At 47.7% G+C, this 20768-nt stretch overlaps 1 protein-coding gene across 1 annotated transcript in view; it reads left to right on the top strand.

Moving 5' to 3' along the window:
* Positions 1-20768, top strand: part of Ptpn3 (protein tyrosine phosphatase non-receptor type 3) — a 122683-nt gene that overhangs the window by 81280 nt on the left and 20635 nt on the right. Inside the window, exons 15-19 of the mRNA XM_036178776.1 lie at positions 4633-4819; positions 4914-4991; positions 6580-6636; positions 8330-8486; positions 12592-12752. Of these exons, the coding sequence (XP_036034669.1) occupies positions 4633-4819; positions 4914-4991; positions 6580-6636; positions 8330-8486; positions 12592-12752 (640 nt within the window). The remainder of the gene's footprint in view (positions 1-4632; positions 4820-4913; positions 4992-6579; positions 6637-8329; positions 8487-12591; positions 12753-20768) is intronic.

Raw genomic sequence — 20768 nt, 5'->3', positions numbered from 1 at the left:
TGCACTGTCCTGGGAGCTGCAGAGGGGTGTGAGCATCGCGGCGTGAACCTGTGGCTTTGTGAACTATGAGCAGATCTAGAAATGCAAAGCAGGGGTATAGAAGGTGGCTATTAGAACCAGTCTGAGTCCTCCTTGGCCTCCGGGCTCTGTGACTTTATTCCCCAGCAAGAGGTACAGCTGGTCTGAACTTAAATTAAAAAGAAACTCTACCAATAACATTGTATTTACAAAATGTTTAAGAAGCGTTTGACATGTTTTCTACAGCAGATTTGTGTTAGGAGTCTAAAAGAAGCGTTCTGTCAAAGAAATCAGAGGAGCGAGCTCACAGACAGCGAGGAGGGCTCTTTTGAAGCAGAATTAAGTGTGATGTTCTGTCCTCATTCAAAAAAGAGAAGAAAGAGAAAGAAAAGCGAGCTCGGTCCCATCACCCGCACCCCACCCACCCCAGCCCCAGCCGCACAGGAAGGAACATCGTCCCAGCAGATGAGTCACTTACTGGTTTGCTCCGTATTTATAGCAGCGCCGCGGAGTTTATGATTATAGTTTTGAAGCCTTGGCAGCGTGCTTTGTGCCCGGGCAGGCTGTGCGCTTTTGTTATCTCCAGCACTGCTCTCTACTCCTCCTTGCTTCCAGAGGAAGTTCAGATTCTGGCAGAGGAGCAGACTTTCTTCATGGTAGAAACAAAAAACCAAAATTCCCCATCTCCTCACACAGGGAGGAGGTGTGTGCTGAGGAAGAGGCCACTCTTGGAGCTGTCACTGGGGAAAACAAGGGTACCAGCGTCTTGGGCTTGCATCCCAAAGACTTTGTTGGTGCTTCTTGGTCATGGCTGTTTTGGTGGGTCACCAATATGGTGCCCAGAATGAGTCTCACTTCCTGCCATAGTAGCCTATTGGCTGTTTGCTTCTTTCCAGAAGGCCTGTCCTCTTCCATAAGACATAAGATAACGCTTATTTTTAAAGGTGTGTGATGTGTGAGGGACCTTATGGCAGTCTTCTTCTCCATCTTACAGCCACAGTAGAGGAGTTTGTGTGGCCCCATCTTCTGAGCCCCCCGGGGTCTGCGACCCCTACCAGTGACAGGGTTCCCTGCAGTATGATGGTCTTTTGTCCTGTTAGACACTCAAGTTGTTGGTACAGTTGACCCTCCCTGCCCACATGCTCTGCATCCACAGACTAAATCATGTCCAGTGTCATGAGGCCTGCCTTGGTCACTGAGCTAAACTCACACAGACTTTATTTTTTCTTGTCAGGACAGCAAGTGTTTGTACAATATTTACACTGGATTGGTATTGTAAGTTATCTAGAGATGATTTTAAAACATAGGAGGATGTGTATAGATCAAATGAAAACATTAGAGCATTATATATATAATATATATTATATATTTTATATATAATGCTGATATATATATATATATATATATATATATATATATATATATATATATATATATATATATATATATATAAATCAGCAGTGGAGGGTCCTGGAACTAATCCTCAGGGGATACTGAAGGACAACTGTGCTTTGCTCAGATTGTGCTTGTCTTAGGATTTCTGTTGCTGTGAAGAGACACCATGACCACGGCAGCTCTTATAAAGGAAAACATTTAATTTGGGGTGCCTCGCTTACAATTTCAGAGGTTCAGTCCATTATTACCGTGGCAGGAAGCATGGCAGTGTGCAGGCAGACATGGTGCTGGAGCTGAGAGTCCTTACATCTTGATCCAAAGGCAACAGGAAGTGAACTGACTCACCAGGCATGGCTTGAGCATAGATGAAACCTCAAAGCCCGCCTCCAAGTGACACAGTTCCTCCAACAAGGCCACACCCATTCCAACAAGGCCACACCCATTCCAACAAGGCCATACACCTAACAGTGCCACTTCCTTTGTGGGGTGGCATTTTCTTTCAAACCACCACAGTGATCTACATTTTGATGCTGGCCTAGCATGCAGGCTCCTGCCTCTGGCTCCTGGAACGGGCACCATATTGCTTTCCAGTGCTCTTGGCAGCCCTGCCCTGAAGAACAGTAGTTCTTTAAGTTAGCAGTCTAGTTCTTCTTGACACTTCCTACTTTTTCCTTCCCTGCCACTACTCTCTGGGAACACTTGATCCCCTTACCAGAGGACAGTGCAACACCAAACGTGGAAGGGGATCCGCTACCATCTAAGGGTCTCTTCAGGGAGCCAGGGACAGGGTTTCATTAGGTATAGGTAAGGTGGAAGTGATGGCCATTATCCCTGAGCCAGACCAGGTCTGTGGGTGAATACCCACCAGTCCCTGGAACCTCCCAACCCAGTCTCTGCTCTTGACCTTTGTATATTGACTCGCACGTGTCTTGGGGAGAGACCATTGTCTCAGAGACACCCGGTTTGCACCTACTGGGGCCTCTGCCTTCCTTTGTCCTCTTTTCCCTCTGCCGTCCTCATTCATGGGGTTGGTTCTAATCTGCATCACCACCACCATCCCAGAAAACATCCTCTACAAGTGTTCCATGGGAAGTGGTGCTGTTTCTCATCTTTCCAACATTGCAGCTCTTCAGACACTGTGATCCTCTCAGGTCTTTTGTTTCTGATGCTTGTTACATCTATAGTCCCAGCGTCCGTCAGTTTGTCCCTCTGCCCCTTTCTGCCCAGGGAGTGTGACTCTCTCCCTCTGCCAGCTCTATTTCCCAGAGGATGGAGACAGGCCTCTCGGTGTTGCGGTGTTGCCTACCTCCTGTCTGGAGGTGACTTCTTGCTTCCTTCACCCTACCTCTTTCTCAGCTCCTTTCCAATAACTTCTGTGAATTCCCTCATTCCATGGGGCTGTGTCTCCTCCCTACGACTCGGATCCCCTTCACCTCCACAGGGAACACCAGCCAAACTGGAGAGAAAGCCATGCCATCCTGGTATCTTCTCTCTCGGCATCCCATCATTTTCCTGCCCAGCTTCTCATCATTCCGTTTCCTCTTTGAGTTCATCCATCCTGAACACCGAGCAGAATGGCATTGTGCTTGGCAGGAACAAACCTTCTGTGTGTGGTTGATCCATCCAAAAACTAGCGGCTTGTTTATTTAGCCACTACCTGTTGGTAGAATAACCTTGCCAACCCTACTGAGAAGACAGGTTGGGATGTGGGATATCTTAGACTATGTCAATGGTTGTAGTGACTACTGTTCACTGTTTTAAATAGGATGAAATGTTTTTAGGTTTATTGTATTTTATGTGTATGTGTGTTGTGCCTGCATGTGTGTATGTGTACCATGTATGTGCCTGATGTTCCTGGAGTTCAGAAGAGAACATTGAATCCCCCGAAACAGAAATAGTAGATGATTGTGAGCCACCATGTGTGTGTGCTGACAGCCAAGCCCAGGTCCTCTGCAAGAGCAACAAGTGTTCTCATCTGCTGAGCCGTCTCTCTAGCCCCATGTTCCCTGTTTTAGATAGATCAAAAAATGTTTTGTTTTTGTTTGTCTGTTTTGCTTTTTGAGACGGGGTCTGTCTACATAGCCCTGGCTGTCCTGGAACTCACTGTGAAGACCAGGGTTTTTAGGAAGAGAAAAACACTTTGAAACCCTGTGAAATAAAACTCACAAACTAAAATTTTAAAACATAAGTAAATAGGATGTTCGTTGGTACCATTTTATTGAAAGTAGTTTTTTTTCACAGGCTTGGGAGATGGCAACCAGTAAACTCCAGCACAGATTCTTCTCTTACACACCTCTGTTTCCACATTGGTCTGCCACTGAATATTTTGTTCAAATAAATTAAGACTGTGAATCATTGTGTGTGAAGAGGGTGCAGATTTTATATTTAGAGTAGGCTAATTTAGGCTGGGGGTGCAACTCAGTTCTTACTTACCATGTGAAAGGGCCTGGGTTCACGGTACTGGAAAAGAAAGGGAGGGAGAGAGGGAGGGAGGGAGGGAGGGAGGAAGGAAGGAAGGAAGGAAGGAAGGAAGGAAGGAAGGAAGGAAGGAAGGAAGGAAACCCCTCCCACCCCTGCCCCCCAATTTTAACTTGCTAGGAAAACAGAAGCAACATTTAAAGAAAAATGTATAGGCAAGGGCCTGGAACAGAGGTTTAGTGAAAGGTAGAAGCAGAGGTGGGAATGTGAGGAATGGGTGGAGAAGCCACGCTCAGGGGCTTCAGCAGGCTCCTGAACTAGTCCCAACACTTAGACAGTATGTACCCCCACCTGCCTAGAGATCATTCTTTAAATGATGCTCCTGTTCCCTGGCAAATTCTTATTGATGGGTCCATAGCCAGAGTCCCAGCCACTTAGGAGGCTGAGGCAGAAGAATTTCTTGAGCCAGAAGTTCAAAACTAGCCTAGGCAACACCTCTCATGTTAAAAGTAAGGTGTTAAAACCAGGGTAGCTCCACGCATTTCTCCACCAGCCTTCAAAGCAGCTGAGAGAGGAGCTGGTGTTCGGTCAGAGTTCCTCCCAGCCCTCCTGCCCTTTGCCCCTGAGTCAGATGTGATTGTATTTAGCCTAGGTGAGAGCATGGGTAGCCTGAGGATTTTTGCAGAAATGCTCATGTTCCACGGCAATCTCAAGATGCTGCCTCCCCTCCCCCAGAGTGATATTTACTCTGATAATATTAATTGATTTATTAAAAATATCTCCTTCTTCCCCACAATGAAGAAGTTTGTCTGAGAACCACCCAACACACAGCTGCCTGACCCAGAAGTCCTCCAGTTCTGTGTCTCCGTCTTCAAATGCTCCAGGCTCCTGCTCCCCAGATGGAGTTGACCAGCAGTTCTTAGAAGACTATCACAAGATGATCAAAGGGGGCTCCATTGAGGATGCCAGCCAGTACTACTGTGACAAGGTGAGGGGGCAAATGAGTGGTTCTGACTGACAGGAAATATCTTGTCACCGACCACTGCAGAGGAATATAAATGACACTCTCACATATCTTTTAGAATGGCGAAAGTGATGGTTACCTAGTCCTGATCCGAATCACGCCAGATGAAGATGGAAGATTTGGATTTAATCTTAAGGTATGCTGCGGGTATAGGTAGCCCCTAGGTTATATGCAATGGAGCAGTCTTCAGGTGGATTTTGAATTTCAGTCAGAAATCTGCTACATACCTACATAGCATTCACAAAAGCCAAACCTCACCTGGGGCTCTGAGGTAGCTCAGTCGGTAAAGTTCTTGCCGTGCAAACATGAGGACCTGATTTCAGGCCCCAGAAACTACCTAACAGAGGTGGGTGTGGTGGTGTCCTTCTGTAATCCCAGTACTGGGGTGGCAGAAGCACGGGAAGCCCTGGGACTCATGGCCTGTCTAGCATAATCAGCAAGCTCTGGGCAAGCAAAAGACGCTGTCTCAAGAAACAAGTTAGGTAGCACCAGAGGGATGAGACCCCAAGGATGGCCTCTGGCCTCCACCCAAGTGCACACACTCATTCACAACTACTCAGGCCTAAGAACTGGGCCTTTTATATGGTTGTACAACTACCTTATATTAAGTGTTTGCAGTGTGCCTGACAGTTGCGACATTATACTAGATTTTCTGTCATTTTATTGAGCTCTTAGAATAAGTGGTTGAAACAGAACATGTGGGGAATAATGCCTGTAACATTTCGGAGGCTAACACAGGAAGATTATGAGTTTGAAGCTGGCCTAGACTGCATAACAAGTTCATGACCAGCCAGAGCTATCGAGACCGTATCTCCAAAGAAATGAAATCAATAAAGCCTAAGATGGCTGTTAAACAGATCTTACAAATGAAACTGAGGCTCAGAAAGTAGAGTGCGTGGTTGGTGATCAAACTTAGCCCACAGCTCACCCGGGAGGGATTATTTAGAGAACACTGCGGCCCTGCTAGACTGATAAGGGAAGCCCGCTCTTCGAGTTGCTGGCCCTCCTTATTTAGTGGGTCTCTCCAGGCACCGTCTACAGACTGCAACCATAGGCCAGCACCCATCTGTTTGTGTACATAACATTATTGAAACAGGTGCCGCACCCATTCTTTGCTTCGGAGATTCAGTGGGGGAGTTATGACTACCTCGGGGCCCTCTTTCCCACTCAGCTTAAGTAGCTGTTGAGGAAGCATCCCCTAACTTCCATCACACTGACTCCTACCTCCCCACTCCCTCACCCATCCCTGTTCTAGAGTGAAGTGAGGCAAACTGCCCTTGCTGGCTACCAGCCTCTGGCATATCACACACACACCCTCCTGCTCAGCAGCCCTCTAGGGCCCTGCTCACAGGGGGAGCACTCAAGTACATGTGGCCCTTTCTGAGGCCTTGGACCTCCTCTTTCAGAAAAGTTAGTGTGACCTTTTTCCAGGAAATGTTGGGTCCTCAAAGGGCATCTTCAGTTCCAGTGATGGGGATATCAGGGTAGACTTCTGAGCAGAGCTCCAGCCAACCTGCTGGGTAAAGAGGGGTCATCAGCATGTTCTGTAATTCTGCAAGGGGTCCCCAGCCCTGTGATTGGTCCTCCTATAAGACCGTCTTGAACTATAAGGCTCACAGGAAATGTGAGCCTTATATCTATATTATATCTACATATCTTTGTTGGCAAAACTACTCAAGTGTTTCATTTTATTTCCGGTTTTGTTTGCTTCAAAATATTTACAGGGAGGAGTGGATCAAAAGATGCCTCTTGTGGTCTCAAGGATAAACCCAGAGTCACCTGTGAGTAAACATATCCCATGTTAGTTACTTCCAATGTTTGCTTTCCCCTAAGTCGAGCACGTTTCTATTTCTGCGTCCCATTCCTGGGTTTTCTTAGGATTTCATTTTTATTTGATTGGTTGGATGGCTAGGTGATCCGCTCCTTGTGTGGTTTGATCAGTAGCAACGTGTATTTGGTAATACAGATACACACAGATGGAGACAAAGGGTAGGACTCCCATTAACTACAACCATGCTGGGCAGTATGGACCCTGAAACTGCAGCACTGTGTCACCTGGGGCCTTGTGAGATGTGTGGAACTTCTGGCCAGAGCACAGGTGCAGGCCCAGGCCTAGAGCCCTGCTTGCCCTGGATCCGTCTGTAACAAGATCGACCCTTGGGCGACTTGTATGCATGTCTAACGTTGGGAAGTGCTACCCGAGTGAAGGCAACAGGGAGCTTTCTGCTCGCCTCCTGCAGAGATCTTTGCCTGTGTTTTTCGTGCTTGTGTACATATTTAAGGTGTAGCATGATGTGTTGGCTAAGCCTGTGTGGAGTGGACACATGGGACCTGCTCTCTTCCCTGGTTTTTGTGTGGTGGTTTGCTTTCAATAAAACATTGCAACCTGAGCAAGTCCCTGTGCTGTCTGAGGGGACCACTTGGCAGAGGGCCGCTCTGCAGTCCTCACAAAGCTTTCCACTGGGGCCTCAGAAGATGGCTCAGTGGATCATGCTTACGCCACCGCTCAAGCATGAGGATGGGGTTTGCATCCCCAGTACCCACATAAAAGTCAGGGCGCAGGTGCGATGGCCACCTGTAATCCTATTGTGTAGGAGACTAGACAGGAACCCAGAGCAAGCTGGATAGCAGGACTAGGTGAACTGACAAGCTCCATGATGAGTGAGAGACCCTGCCTTGGGAATACAGTGGAAAACAATCAAGGAAGATACCCATTGTCCATGTCTTTTGTTTGTTTGTTTGTTTTTCGAGACGAGTTTCTCTGTGTAAGAGCCCTGGCTGTCCTGGAAGTTGCTTTGTAGACCAGGCTGGCCTCGAACTCACAGAGATTCCCCTGCCTCTGCCTCCTGAGTGCTGGGATTAAAGGCGTGTGCCACCACGCCCGGGCCATCCATGTCTTTATGCACGTGAAAACACACACACACACACACACACACACACACACATGCAGGGGTCTTTTTGTTTTTTTAAACTTGTCTTGCTGTTTACCAGTTGCTTTTGGTTTGTTTCTAGGGAATAGGGTTTGCCTTCCCACACCCTTCTGTTCGTTGTTTTGCTGTGCAGTAGTTTCTGCCCCTGCTATAGGGCTGATGACAATATACTGCTCCATTGTAAAACAGATAAATGCTCATTCATAGCTGGCTAGGCATTTTCAGTTGAACCCACCACCAGAAGGTTGGAGGCATCCTTGAGTTCTTCAAATCTGCAAGGTGGGCTCCCATGGAGAAATGCTTCAGGAAACCAGGCTCCCCTGCTCTGAAGTGTCTCATAGCTCACATCCTGATCACTTTAACATCCCACCAACCGCTATTACGTCCACCTCGCAGCAGCTGCACAAACGGTGACAGTCAGACCCAGGGGAGAGGAGGTGAACTTGATCGCAGTCTCAGGTGTCTGGGCTCGGAGAGAGGCGGCCTTCTTCTCCCCCCTGAGGCCAGTGCTATGGTAACAGAGACACTCACTTCCCTCCACCAGGCCGACACTTGCATGCCTAAGCTGAATGAAGGGGATCAGATCGTGTTGATCAATGGCCGGGACATCTCAGAGCACACTCATGACCAGGTGGTGATGTTCATCAAAGCAAGCCGGGAGTCCCACTCCAGAGAACTGGCCCTGGTGATCAGGAGGAAAGGTAACACACAGGCCCCTGGGGGCGGAGCCGCAGGACGCCGCCTTAGAGGAGCAGCGGCGTAGCACCCAGTTTCTTTGTTTTTTGATTTTCTGAGATAGCTCCCACACTGTAGTCCAGGATATACTCCAACATGCAGCAATTCTTCTGCTTCAGTTTCCCGGATGTTCCAATTATGAGCCTGAGACTTCGTTCCAGGATGCGTGCTATACTTTCTACAGTAGTAGTCAGCGTTTGCAAAATGAAAATTTTAACAACTGGGATATCTGACTTGTCACCACCACAAACAAAAAAATAGGAAGATCTGTCTGCAGGGGCCCTAACTGCTCCTGGCCAGGCCTCTGGAGAGAGGCAGCCCCAGTACCCCTTTACATAGAACCCTGTAATTCTGACAGCCCAGGTCCAGCTGGCTCACATCCCTCTCTTGGCTTGCCTGGCTCCGAAGCAGACTTAACTAGGTCTTATTCTGGAGTGTTGGTCTTTGTCAGGGAGGCAGTTAGGATCAGAGGGCAGGGACCTCACCCCACCTCCTACACTGAGAAACCTCCAAGTTAACCAGTCTTCCTTATGTTCCTCAGATGTGACATGGACATAGGTAGCCTAGACTCTTCCTCAGGGCTCTTGCGCAGATGAAATGACATACTTGGAGCACCGGGGAGATGGGGTGTGCTGTAGATATGTAAAGAAAGACCTCTTGAATATCGTTGCTAGTACTGTTGTTGTTTTAATATATGGAGACAAATAACCCCAACTAGGGACAGTGAGAGAATAAAGAAAAGATGGCACATAGACAGGAAAGCTGGGGTCGTATGAGCTGTGTGCACTCCGGTAGATGACACAGACACACATAGACAGGAAAGCTGGGGTCGTATGAGCTGTGTGCACTCTGGTAGATGACACACATAGACAGGAAAGCTGGGGTCGTATGAGCTGTGTGCACTCTGGTAGATGACACAGACACACATAGACAGGAAAGCTGGGGTCGTATGAGCTGTGTGCACTCTGGTAGATGACACAGACACACATAGACAGGAAAGCTGGGGTCGTATGAGCTGTGTGCACTCCGGCAGATGGCACAACCTAGAACCTCACTGTGTTTGCTGTGTATAGTGCAGGGAGAGGAGTTAACTGGACTCTGAAGGCGGAGTCTGGGGCCAGCAGTCTCAGGCTGTACACATCTGGGAGGAGGAAGCTGCAGTTCCTAGTGTTTGCACACACTGGCCAGTCATTCACAAACACTCATACTTGGACTACAGAGTGGCTGTGCCATTCTGAGCCTGACCCGAGGAAGGCTTTGCTAATTTCCCGTGATTCCAAGGCATTGGTCCTTGACATGGCTGTGCCTGTGACAACAATACACATTCATTCAGGATTTTGCATGCTCTTTATAAATTCACTCAAAGCTCCCCACATTTCTGTATGGCCTTTATTATTATTATTATTATTATTATTATTATTATTATTACTTCTATTATTGTTTTGTTTTGTTTTTCGAGACAGGGTTTCTCTGTGTAACAGCCCTAGTTGTTTTGGATCTTGTTCTGTAGCCCAGGCTGGCTTCGAACTCAATAAGATCCACCTGCCTCTGCCTCCCAAGTGCTGGGATTAAAGGCGTGTGCCACTACCGCCTGGCTATTATTCTTATTGTTACTATTAACATTTATCCATTTTATCTTTGTGTGCATGTGTGTGTGAGTACAGTGTGTACATGCACTTAGAGGTCAAAGGACAATCAAGGAGTCAGTTTTCTCCTCCCACCATGTGGAAATCAAACTCAGGTTGTCAGGCTTGCTGGCAAGCACCCCTGCCCACTGAGCCATCTGGCTGGCCCTTTTGTAACTTCAAATACTAACATGAACGGAAGCTGGGTCTGTAGTCTGGTTTTGGTGTAGTACACCCCAATGCCCCACTCCCTGCTCCCACTGGGACTCCTATCCTGAGCCAGCTAGAGCCATGCTCAGCCCACCTCTTCTGGGAGGCCTCAAGGCAGCTCTCCAGCATCCATCCCATGACACCCCACCCCACAGATCCCAGCAGCATGCTAGAACTCGGGTGCTCAATGGGAGTCAAGCAGTAGCAGGACACACTGGGGAAGGTGAGCCTTGTGCCAGCTGCTTTATGGTGGCATGCCCTTTAACCCTCATGACTCTCCTGAGCGCTGGGACCCTCATCCCCATGTAGACAAATCAGGAAACAAGGCCACAGAGTAGAGAAAATAGTTGCCTCACTGCCATGTGGCTATGGCCAAAGTGGCCAGTCCACCATCTGTGACTCCCTGGGTGTCCAGGCCCACAGGAAAGACCTCTTCTCTTGGCCACAAGGGACTCGTGCCTAGTGGAGGTAAGGAAAACCTAGCATGTACTATTAGAGACCATCTGTTTTCAAGCAACTATAATAATAATTTTATTTATTGCATAAACCTCTAAGTGAGAAATGTGAATTGATTTAAAGAAAAGGAAGTCAATGAATTTAACACACAGGGTTGCAAATGTTACAGACACCGCAAGAAGAATTGATTTGCTGTGGCCAGTGAATGTGGCCTTTAAAGTCAGGTAAAGATATGGACTGCATTCCCATGACCGGCCCCGACAGGCTGGGTGACTTTGGACAAACTCAGCAGCTGACTCTGAAGATTCCATTTAACTACATGGGGAAATTCAGAGTTGTTTAGTTACTTTCTCCTTTCCGCTTGTCTTGAAAGTCAGGAGCCATTGAAAGCTCAGTGAGGGAATAGTTGCCCTTTCTGAGTTAAAGGGAAAATTCAGAAATGATCCTAAAGGGAAGAGAAAGTAAGGGTTGATGATGGCGTCTGAAGTGAAGTATTGCATAAGGCAGAAAAAGGGAGGAGATAGGCCTCAGCAGACAGAACTGGAATTCAGCTCTCTAGCACCCATGTAAAAAATGAGGTGTGTTATCCCAGCACATGGGAGGCAGACAGCACCCCTAGAATAAGCAGCTAACTTGTCTACCCAGTTCATTCAGTTGTAGGTTCAAGTGACAGGCCCTGTCTTAGAATATAAGGTAGAGAGTGATGGAGGAAGACACGTGATATCAACCTTTGACCTCCCGAAGCACACAGATACACATACACATACATACATACATACATACATACATACATACATACATACATACACACACACACACACACACACACACACACACACACACACACACACACACACACACACACACACACACAATGGGAGCTTGGGCCCGTGTTTTTCTCCATAGAGTCTGACATGAAGGGACACATTGATCTTGGAAAGGTAGGGCTGGTGTGCAGAGATGTTGGCACCTGTGCTAATCACTTGGCAAAATTGATCTCAAATTAAAAGTAGGCTCCTGAGGGGAAGGAACAGCACAATAGGACAGTGAGGTAAAGCTCAGGGGGTAAAGGCACCCACCACCAAGCCTGAAGGTCAGGTAGGAGAGACCCAACCCTAAGGTTATCCCTGATTTTTGCGCACACACACACTCACACGCATACACACATGCACACAAAATGATAAATAGAAACCTAATTTAAAATTTTTGTAAAAAGAAACTAGACTGTAGGAAATAGTAATGTCACAGGGAGAGCTTGGAGCCTCCCCATGTGTCTAGAAGAGTGCCTATGTTAAGGATGCTGGGAGAGAACCAGAGAGCAAACAGCTTTCTTCCTTCCTTCCTTCCTTCCTTCCTTTCTTTCTTTTCTTTCTTTCTTTCTTCCTTCCTTCCTTCCTTCCTTCCTTCCTTCCTTCCTTCCTTCCTTTCTTTCTTTTCTTCCTTCCTTCCTTCCTTCCTTCTCTCTCTCTCTCTCTCTCTCTCTCTCTCTCTCTTTCTTTCTCTTTCAGAACTGAACCTAGAGCCTCACACATGCTAAGCAACCCATCTACCACTAAGCTCTATTCCCAGCCCATGAGCTCTTTCCTCAACAGCGTTCATTCCCATGCCTCACCTTTGGCCCACAGCCTGCCAGGGTCTCTCACCTAGAACTGGTATTGGGTACAAATGATGCCCATGTACTTGATCATCTGATGAGGCAAGTGGACCACCACACCTGGTGTCCTGGGCCGATGAGCAGAGTGACACCAGCCCATTGTCCTTTCTGTTCTGTCTGTTCCAGCTGTGCGCTCCCTGGCAGAAATCAGAGCGGAGGATGAGCTGAGTCAGCTTTTCCCAGAAGCCATGTTTCCTGTATGTCCTGAGGGTGGGGACAGTCTGGAGGGATCCATGGAACTGCTGAAGAAAGGTCTGGAGAGTGGTACAGTGCTGATCCAGTTTGAGGTAAGGGGATCCCAGGGCCTAGTCTCCACCCAGTTACTCACATGTGCCTCTGCTGCAGCTGGTGGTAGAGCTGGAGTATGGTCCCATCTCCTTGGCCAAGGTGACTCTGGTTCACAGGCCTCAGCCAACAGAGTCTCAGTGAGGACCTCAGTAAGGCCTATACTCCCCAAGGACTGATAGGGGCCACTCCTCAGGCTCAGAGTGATGAAGCATCAGGTGAAGGCCCAGGACCTCTTCCAGGTGTTCAACTCTCCCACTGTCTTCTAGCAACAATCTGTAGGCAGGGCTGGCCTGTCAGAAACTGAGGATGAGGGGCTCTGAACTTTCCGGGCTGCCAGCAATAGCTCTAAACTCCACAGGAGAGAAAATGTTGGCATCCATAGGATGGTAACATGTCAGCACCCTACCCCCAACTACACTTGGGAATTTAGAGAGAGAGTTGGTATCATCCCACAAGGGCACAGGGTCTGGCCTTCCAAGGCCACAGACCACAGAAACGTAGTCTGCCCTGTCTTCTCAGGAAGGGTGGATCTGTGGTACACGGGTAATGCCTCTGTCTGCAGCCGCTCCCACAGAGGCCTTTCACACAACTCCCAAAAGCAAAACTACTTTCTAGGGAGTTTTGTCCACCACTAACCAAATGAAAAAAAGAACGTGTTCATCTGCCGTGTGTGTTTGAAGGTAAAAGAAAACAGTGTTCATTCGATGAACAGGGAAATGCATGGTGCCTCAGTATGCTGGAGGCTGAGGCAGGAGGGTCACAAGTGTGAGCCTAGCCTGGACCACAGTGTAAGGCCCTGTCTCAGAAAGGGGGAGAGAGAAGAGAAGAAGAATACAGAAGGATCTAGTTAACATTGTTAACACTTTTAACAGTGCCGTACAGGGTTGTTCTCAGCTCGCTGAGTAAGGATAAGAGGAGCTGATGGGATTGAGGAACAGATCTACAACACATCATTGATTAGAAAAACCCTGGGAAAAGACAAGGAAAGGTGGGCAATTTGTCAGATGTATCCGACTGCAGATTGACTCAGGAAGAAAGTGTAGCACAGCTGGCGGGCGCAAAGGAATGCTGAGCACAAAGCCTTCAGCAAAAGGCTTACTTACCTTAGGGTAGCTAGGGCCCAGAATGTAAATTACAGTAGAGCAGTCAGCAGCAGTAAAAAGAACTCCGTGGGAGAAAAAGCAAAGGCGGTTGACCCTCCCCTTCCACCCCACCCCCATCCCCACCAACAGTGGCTTCTCAATTTCTTAATTAACGGTTGTCTGGACAAGTAGCATCCAAGTTGGCATCTTGTGGCGGTGATATTTGGATGAGAAGTTGTGAGATGAACACTCCAGAATAATTGAGGCAAAGACTCCAATCCAGGCTCAGACTCTAGGAGGTTTCTCTTTCTGCTGCTGGGGCTGCTGTGACCTGGAAGGGCATTGGTGGATTATTTGTTCATTCAGCCAGTATATCTGAGGTACTTTGGGAACGTGATGAGGGATGAAGAAGGATGCTTCTAGCCACAAGGAGCTTGTTGTCTAACTTTGGTATCTTTAGGGGCCTGTATTGTGAGACCAAGCAAGACAGGGTAAAATTTTATAATCGTGAATGGATGTTCCCTGGCAACTGGTAATTCCAGTTGATCAGAAAACCCACAAGGAGGCACTGTGGGCTCTCCTTGGGAACTTGGAGCCACGCTCTTTCGCTAACAAAATCCTCCACTGGGCTCTTGGCTGAACTTTGATGTGCTTTTTCCATATAGGAAGCCCCCACAAGGATATTCTTGCAGTGATTTCATCAGCTTCTAAAAGTTTTTGAAAAGTACTTCTTTTTCAGCGCTAGAGGTGCAGTGCCCTGTCTATTGCACCACGGAGCCACCTTTAAGAGTATTTCCTAAAGGGTGAGCCTGTGGCCACTTGTATGGAAATCATGAGGGGAGCCGTGGCCCACAGCTACCAGACATTGGTGTTTTAACAAAGTCACCTGAGAGTGTGTGTGTGTTTAGGGGCACTAATTTATTATTATTAGCTCATGATGTGGAAGTGGGCTTGTGCAGCATGCGGTGTGCATATAGAGGTCAGAGGACAGCCTTGTGATGTAATTTATTTTCTGTTTTGTTTTGTTGTTTTGTTTTTTGAGACAGGATTTCTCTCTGTAGCCCTGGCTGTCCTGGAACTTGTAGATCTGCCTGCCTCTGCCTCCCAAGTATTGGGACTAAAGACGTGTGCCACCACTGCCTGGCTCATTATTTTATTCTGTGTGGGTTTTGGAGATTGAACTCAGGTTGCCAGACTTTGGCATCAAGCACCTCTATCCAATGAGCTGCCTCTCTTGTCCTCACTTGAGGTCTTGTTGCATCAATTGATCCCAGAGAAGAAGGTAGAAATGGTCTTAGGCTCATTGCCCTCTGGAGGATGCCATAACATCATGCACAGTTGGGCAGTGATGGCACATGCCTTTTAATCCAGCACTCAAGAGGCAGAGGCAAGTGGATCTCCATGAGTTTGAGGCCAGCCTGGTCTACAAAGTGAGTTCCAGGACAGCTAAGGGCTGTTACAGAGAAACCCTGTCTCAAAAAACAAAGCAAACAGACAAAAAAGAACATGCACATTTGGGGTTTACGCTTCAGTCTGGTGCCCTTATTTTATGTTCTAGGAAGCTCCTCTCTTAAATAATGTCTTATTGAAATCTAAGATACTGACTGATCTGCAATGGAGCTGCTGGAATCCCAGAGCCCTCTGGGTGTTCCTCACTGCCCCTCAAGGAGCCCTAGGCTCCTGGAAGCATCATGTAACACCAGCATCTCGGGTTTTCCAACACTAAGTGGAAAGACCCAAGGGAAACCAGACCGAACAGGAAACTCCCAGGAAAGGCAGCCCTTTGTGAGCCCTTGCTGTATCCAGAGCATCATCACCTATAATTCTCACCATACCCCTTTTAAGTGGTTTCATCCTATAGCACACAGGAGAGAGGAGAACCTCAAATTGATAGAATGCTCGAAGGCTCATAGTAGAAGTCAGAGAGCCTGACTGGGCCCAGGCAGGGCACCAATACCTCGAGCTTGTTCTTTTAACCACCACGTACACAGGCTTAGGAAGTTGAGATGTTGTTGGCCTGTGAAGTTGTTATTAGAGGCATACACGTCAACACTATCTGGGAGGCTGTCTAGCCACATGGAGCCAGACAGACTTTAAATTCTGGCTCTACCTCTTACCCCTTAACCTCTGTGGCCCTTGTCTCCCCACGTGTAAATTGGGTGTCTCCTGAATTGATTGTAAGGAGTGGATGAGATAAATGCTTAATGAATTGTCTGGCCTGCGATAAGAACACTATAAAAATTAATAGCTGTTATTATTTACAAACCAAGAGAGGCTTCAAGAGCATGCCCAGCCTGAATAAGGTATTATCACTTGGCACTGAGCTTGGAGCCCTGGGCTGTCAATTCCAGAGTCCTAGAATCCTCTCATCTCCCGTGTCCCAGGTCTGAGTCCTCCCATCCTCCAGTACCTTGACCAGTGGGCTGCTCAGCCAGTGGTGGCTGTCCTCTGTGGACAAGTGCAGGAAAAATGTGCTGGTCCTCCATGATGCAGAGTACCTGCCTGAGGCTTGTGGTCTGTAGACAGATCTCCCCACCTCACTCTTGTAAAGCTTATTATAAACATTTTTTCTCATTAAGGGAATCCCTTCATCCTTTTCTGTCTTCCAGTAAACAGAATGGCCCCCACTGTACCAGAACAACAATAATAATTAGCATTTCTAAAGCACTTTGCTGTCCTACTGAGTGTGTTGCGCATGTTTCCGACATGAACTCTCACATCGTCTGTGAAGTAGATGTGGTGGGAATTATTAGAGTCAGTCTTGTAGAGTCTTTTGGAGCTGAAGATTGAAGCCAGGACCTCTTCCACCCTAAGCATGTACTCTGCCACTGTGCCCCAACTACAGCCCAGATCACTCTCTTAGAAACGGAGAAAAGGAGGTTCAGAGATGTTCTGGAACTCATCCAGTGCATATACCTCGTCAAGGGTAGACCTAGAATTAGGTCCATGTTGACAATGAAAATCTGGGGCTAGAGATAGCTCCGCCGTCAAGAGTAGACACTGCTCTTCCAGAGGACCCAAGTGCAGTTCCCAGCCCTCATGTTGGGTGGTTCATAATTTCCTATAACTCTAGCTCCAAGGGATCGGACTCTTCCTCTTATAGCTTCCTCATGTCCCCATACCCATGTATGCAAATCAACACATGGACACACACATGAACATAACTAAAATTAAAGACAAAATCCTAAAATCTAAAATATACCTAGGTGGGTATTGGATACCTATAGTCTGAGCTACTCGTGATGTTGAAGCAAGAGGATCGTTTAAACCTAAGAGTTTTGAGACCACCCTGTGCAGCATAGCAAGACCTTGACTCAAATACACACATAAAAATTCAATCACAGCCGGCTGGTGGTGGCGCACGCCTTTAATCCCAGCACTCGGGAAGCAGAGCCAGGTGGATCTCTGTGAGTTTGAGGCCAGCCTAGTCTACAAAACAAGTTCTAGGACAGCCAGGGCAGTTACACAGAGGAAACTCTGTCTCCAAAACCATAAAACATAAAACAAAGAAACAAAAAAGCCTCCAGTCATTGTCTGGAACTCACACTTACTGGGTATGACTCAACTCTTTCCCACTCTGCTTCTTTCTGGCCTACTGTTAATTCCTGCCTCCTTGGAGACTTGTGGAGTTCACTTGACATAAAATAAAATGAGCCTTGCAAATCAGTAACCTCTTTCTTGGATGAACAGATAGTAGATGGGTGGGTGGATGGGTAAGTGAGCTGATGGATTGACAGATGGACAGATAAATGGATGGATGAATAGATGAATAGGTGGCTGGCTGGATAATTAGATGGGTGGTGGGTGGATGGATCATTAGATGGGTGAATGGATGGATGGATAGGTGGGTAGCTAGAGAACAGTATCCACAAGAGACCTCTGAGGGTCTTTTCCACCCCACCGAACTTTGCCCATTACCTTGCCCATCTTTACCAACACAAAAAATCATCTGTGTCCAACCCCTGTTTCTTAGTTGGCATCTACATTGCCACTCGAGGAACTACCATTAGGGTCAAAACAAGTGACTCCCTGGCTCCTGTGATAATTGCAGGATTTGTATCTGGAAGGGTGGAGGTAGCTCGGCAACACTTCATCAGAGATTGAGATCAGTACATGTTGCAATTAGCAAGGACAATTGCACCTTCCAGATTAGATCTCACCCCTGGGAAGAATGCTTTGAAAAGAATTCCTGCCAGGCGGCGGTGGTGCACGCCTTTAATCCCAGCACTGGGGAGGCAGAGGCAGGCGGGTCTCTGTGAGTTCGAGGCCAGCCTGGTCTACAGAGCGAGTACCAGGAAAGGCGCAAAGCTACACAGAGAAACCTTGTCTTGGAAACCCCCCCCCCAAAAAAAATCCTCTCTGTTGGCTTGGGTGACACACCTCTAGCAGGAGGATGGAGAAGTCTAGGCCATCCTAAGTTACATACCTCATTACCTATAATCTCAGGCCTCAACAAGCTGAGGCCAGGGGATTGCCATGAGTTCAGAGTCAACCTTAGGCTACAGAGTAGGACCCTACCTCAAAAACAGAACAAAAAAAAAATTATTTTTTCTTTTAAAAAAATGTATTATTGTTGTGCATGTGAGTGCGAACACACATACATGCCACAGTGCACCTGTGCTGGCCAGGGGACCAGGGGGACAGTTTTGTGGAATTAGCATCTACTCTCATCTTTATGTGTATTTGGGGGGAGTGGACTCAGGTCACCAGATTCTATGACAAGCACCTTTATCCACTGAGCCATCTCACTGGCCCAGTTCTTGCCTTTCTTTAAGAGAGGAAAAAAGTGAGCTGGGTGGTGGTGATACACGCCTTTAATCCCAGCACTCAGGCAGAGTCAGGCGATCTCTGAGTTTAAGTCCAGTCTGGTCTACAGAGCTAGTTCCAGAAGAGCCAGAGCTACATAGAAACTCTATCTCAACCCTCACCCCCGAAAAAAAAAAAAGAAAGAAAGAAAGAAAAAAAAAAACAAAAGAAAGGAAAAGTAAAGGGCATGGTGGCACACATTTAATTCCATCACTCAGGAGGTAGAGATAGGTGGATCTCCATGAGTTCCAGGCCAGCCAGGGCTTCATGGTGAGACGCTGTCTCAAAAAGAAAAAGAGGGAGGGAGGGAGGGAGGGAGGAAGAATGAAAGAAAGAAAGGAATAAAGCCTGCAAAGATGAGTGCGCGATACATTTATAGAGGAAAAGGGACGTCTCCATTGTCTCCCGGAAAGGGCGAACAGCTAATGCTTCCACCATATAGTACCAGGAGAACCACATCTTGGCGCCATTCTGAGAATAGGCTCTCCTTGGCTTAATTACATGGCGCCATGTCTAAGAAAGCCTGACTTGTCATACTTCAATCATGTGGCTTCCACATTTTGTTTTTGTTTCTGTACTGAGGATTAAACCCGGGGCTCTGGGAGAGCTAGACAAGTGCTCTGCTGCCCAGCTGCGTCCCCAGCCCATTTGTTCATTTGTTTGTTTATTCATTCTTTTTTTTTTTTTTTTTTTGAGCTGAGGATTGAACTCCGAGCCTTGCGCTTGCTAGGCCAGCGCTCTACCACTGAGCTAAATCCCCAGCCCTCATTCTTTCTTTTAAAGTTACTTTGTTTTTGAGTGTTTTGTCTGTATGTATGTCTGCACTACATACATGCCTGGTGCTTGTGGAGGTCCAAAGTAGGGAGTCAGGTTCCCTGGAACTAGAGTTACAAATGGTGGTGAGCTAGGAATGGACCCCGGGTCCTCTGCAAGAGCAGCAAGTACTCTTAACCACTGAGCCATCTCTCCAGCCCCTGTTTAATTGTTCTTGGAGAAAGGAACTCATTAAGTTTTCTAGTCCGTCCTTAAGCTCACTGTGTAACCCAGGCCTTAGCCTTCCAGGTAACGAGGATTGTGGCCCAGGACCCCAACCTGGGCATGAGCTTCTACTTTTTTCTTTTGTAAAGTAGCAGCTCCCAACACCGCAGTGTTTTTACTAAGCAACTACTGTGTGGCAGCCACAGTGCTGACCTTCAGCTCTGTGTGGTTAATGAAACACAATCCCTGCACTCATGGAGGGGACAGTTGAGTGGTGGCTATGGGGTGTAGACAGCAGGCATCTTTAAAGTCACCTCCGACACAGACACTAGTTGCACTTTGCGCTCTCCTTAGCCAGGATCACCTCGTCTCCTCTCCCCACCTTACCTTTCCCTGTCCCTTGTCACCTGTCCTCCCCCACCCTGAGGTTCGAGGCCTTCTCTGCTCCTGCTGGCGGTGGCTCTCATTTGCGATGCTGGCCCTGGCCATGGCCTCTGACTGGAGCCTGTTTCGTGACTGGGAAGGCCTCATTGGAAGAGCAGTGACCCAATCATAACACCCTAGCTGAATGGCAAGAGTAAGTTGTCTAAAGTGATCAGAGCACCCTGATGCCAGGAAGCTGGTGCGAAGCCCTGTCTCTGTCCAGCTGTCTGTACGCGCTAGAGAAGGCCAGAGCTGGACATGAGATCATCGTCACTTAGATCCCTCTGCTCCTTAGCATCTCCTTTCAGCCAACATCCTCATCATTTCTCCTCCCCTCCAGAGCTTGGACCACACTCTGGTATGATGAGGGTGGTGCACTGTGGGACCTAAATAGTCAGAGTTTATCGTAACAGTATGCAGTTGTATTCCCCTCCCTAGTGACCCTGCCTCTCAGGCCCCCTGATTCTAGGACAGAAGTCAGGGACTGTGCCCTGGAATAATCAAAGCAAAGTATATTTTTCTAGTCCATTGTTCTTTGAAATGCCTCATCTCTCATTGTGACCACCACGGAGACCTAACTCACTCCCCATCGTGTCTCCGACCTGGCTCACAGCAGGGTCTTCACAGCCACCCTAGGGTCCTGAGAAAAGGGGAAAGTGAGTGCTTACCACCTGCTCCTGTCCCTGCTGAGACTGTGTTGGAACCCCATTCCCAGTGAACTGCTTC

Source organism: Onychomys torridus, chromosome 2, assembly GCF_903995425.1.
Source record: "Onychomys torridus chromosome 2, mOncTor1.1, whole genome shotgun sequence".
Lineage (NCBI taxonomy): Eukaryota > Metazoa > Chordata > Mammalia > Rodentia > Cricetidae > Onychomys > Onychomys torridus.
This window is presented reverse-complemented; position numbering and strand designations above follow the sequence as displayed.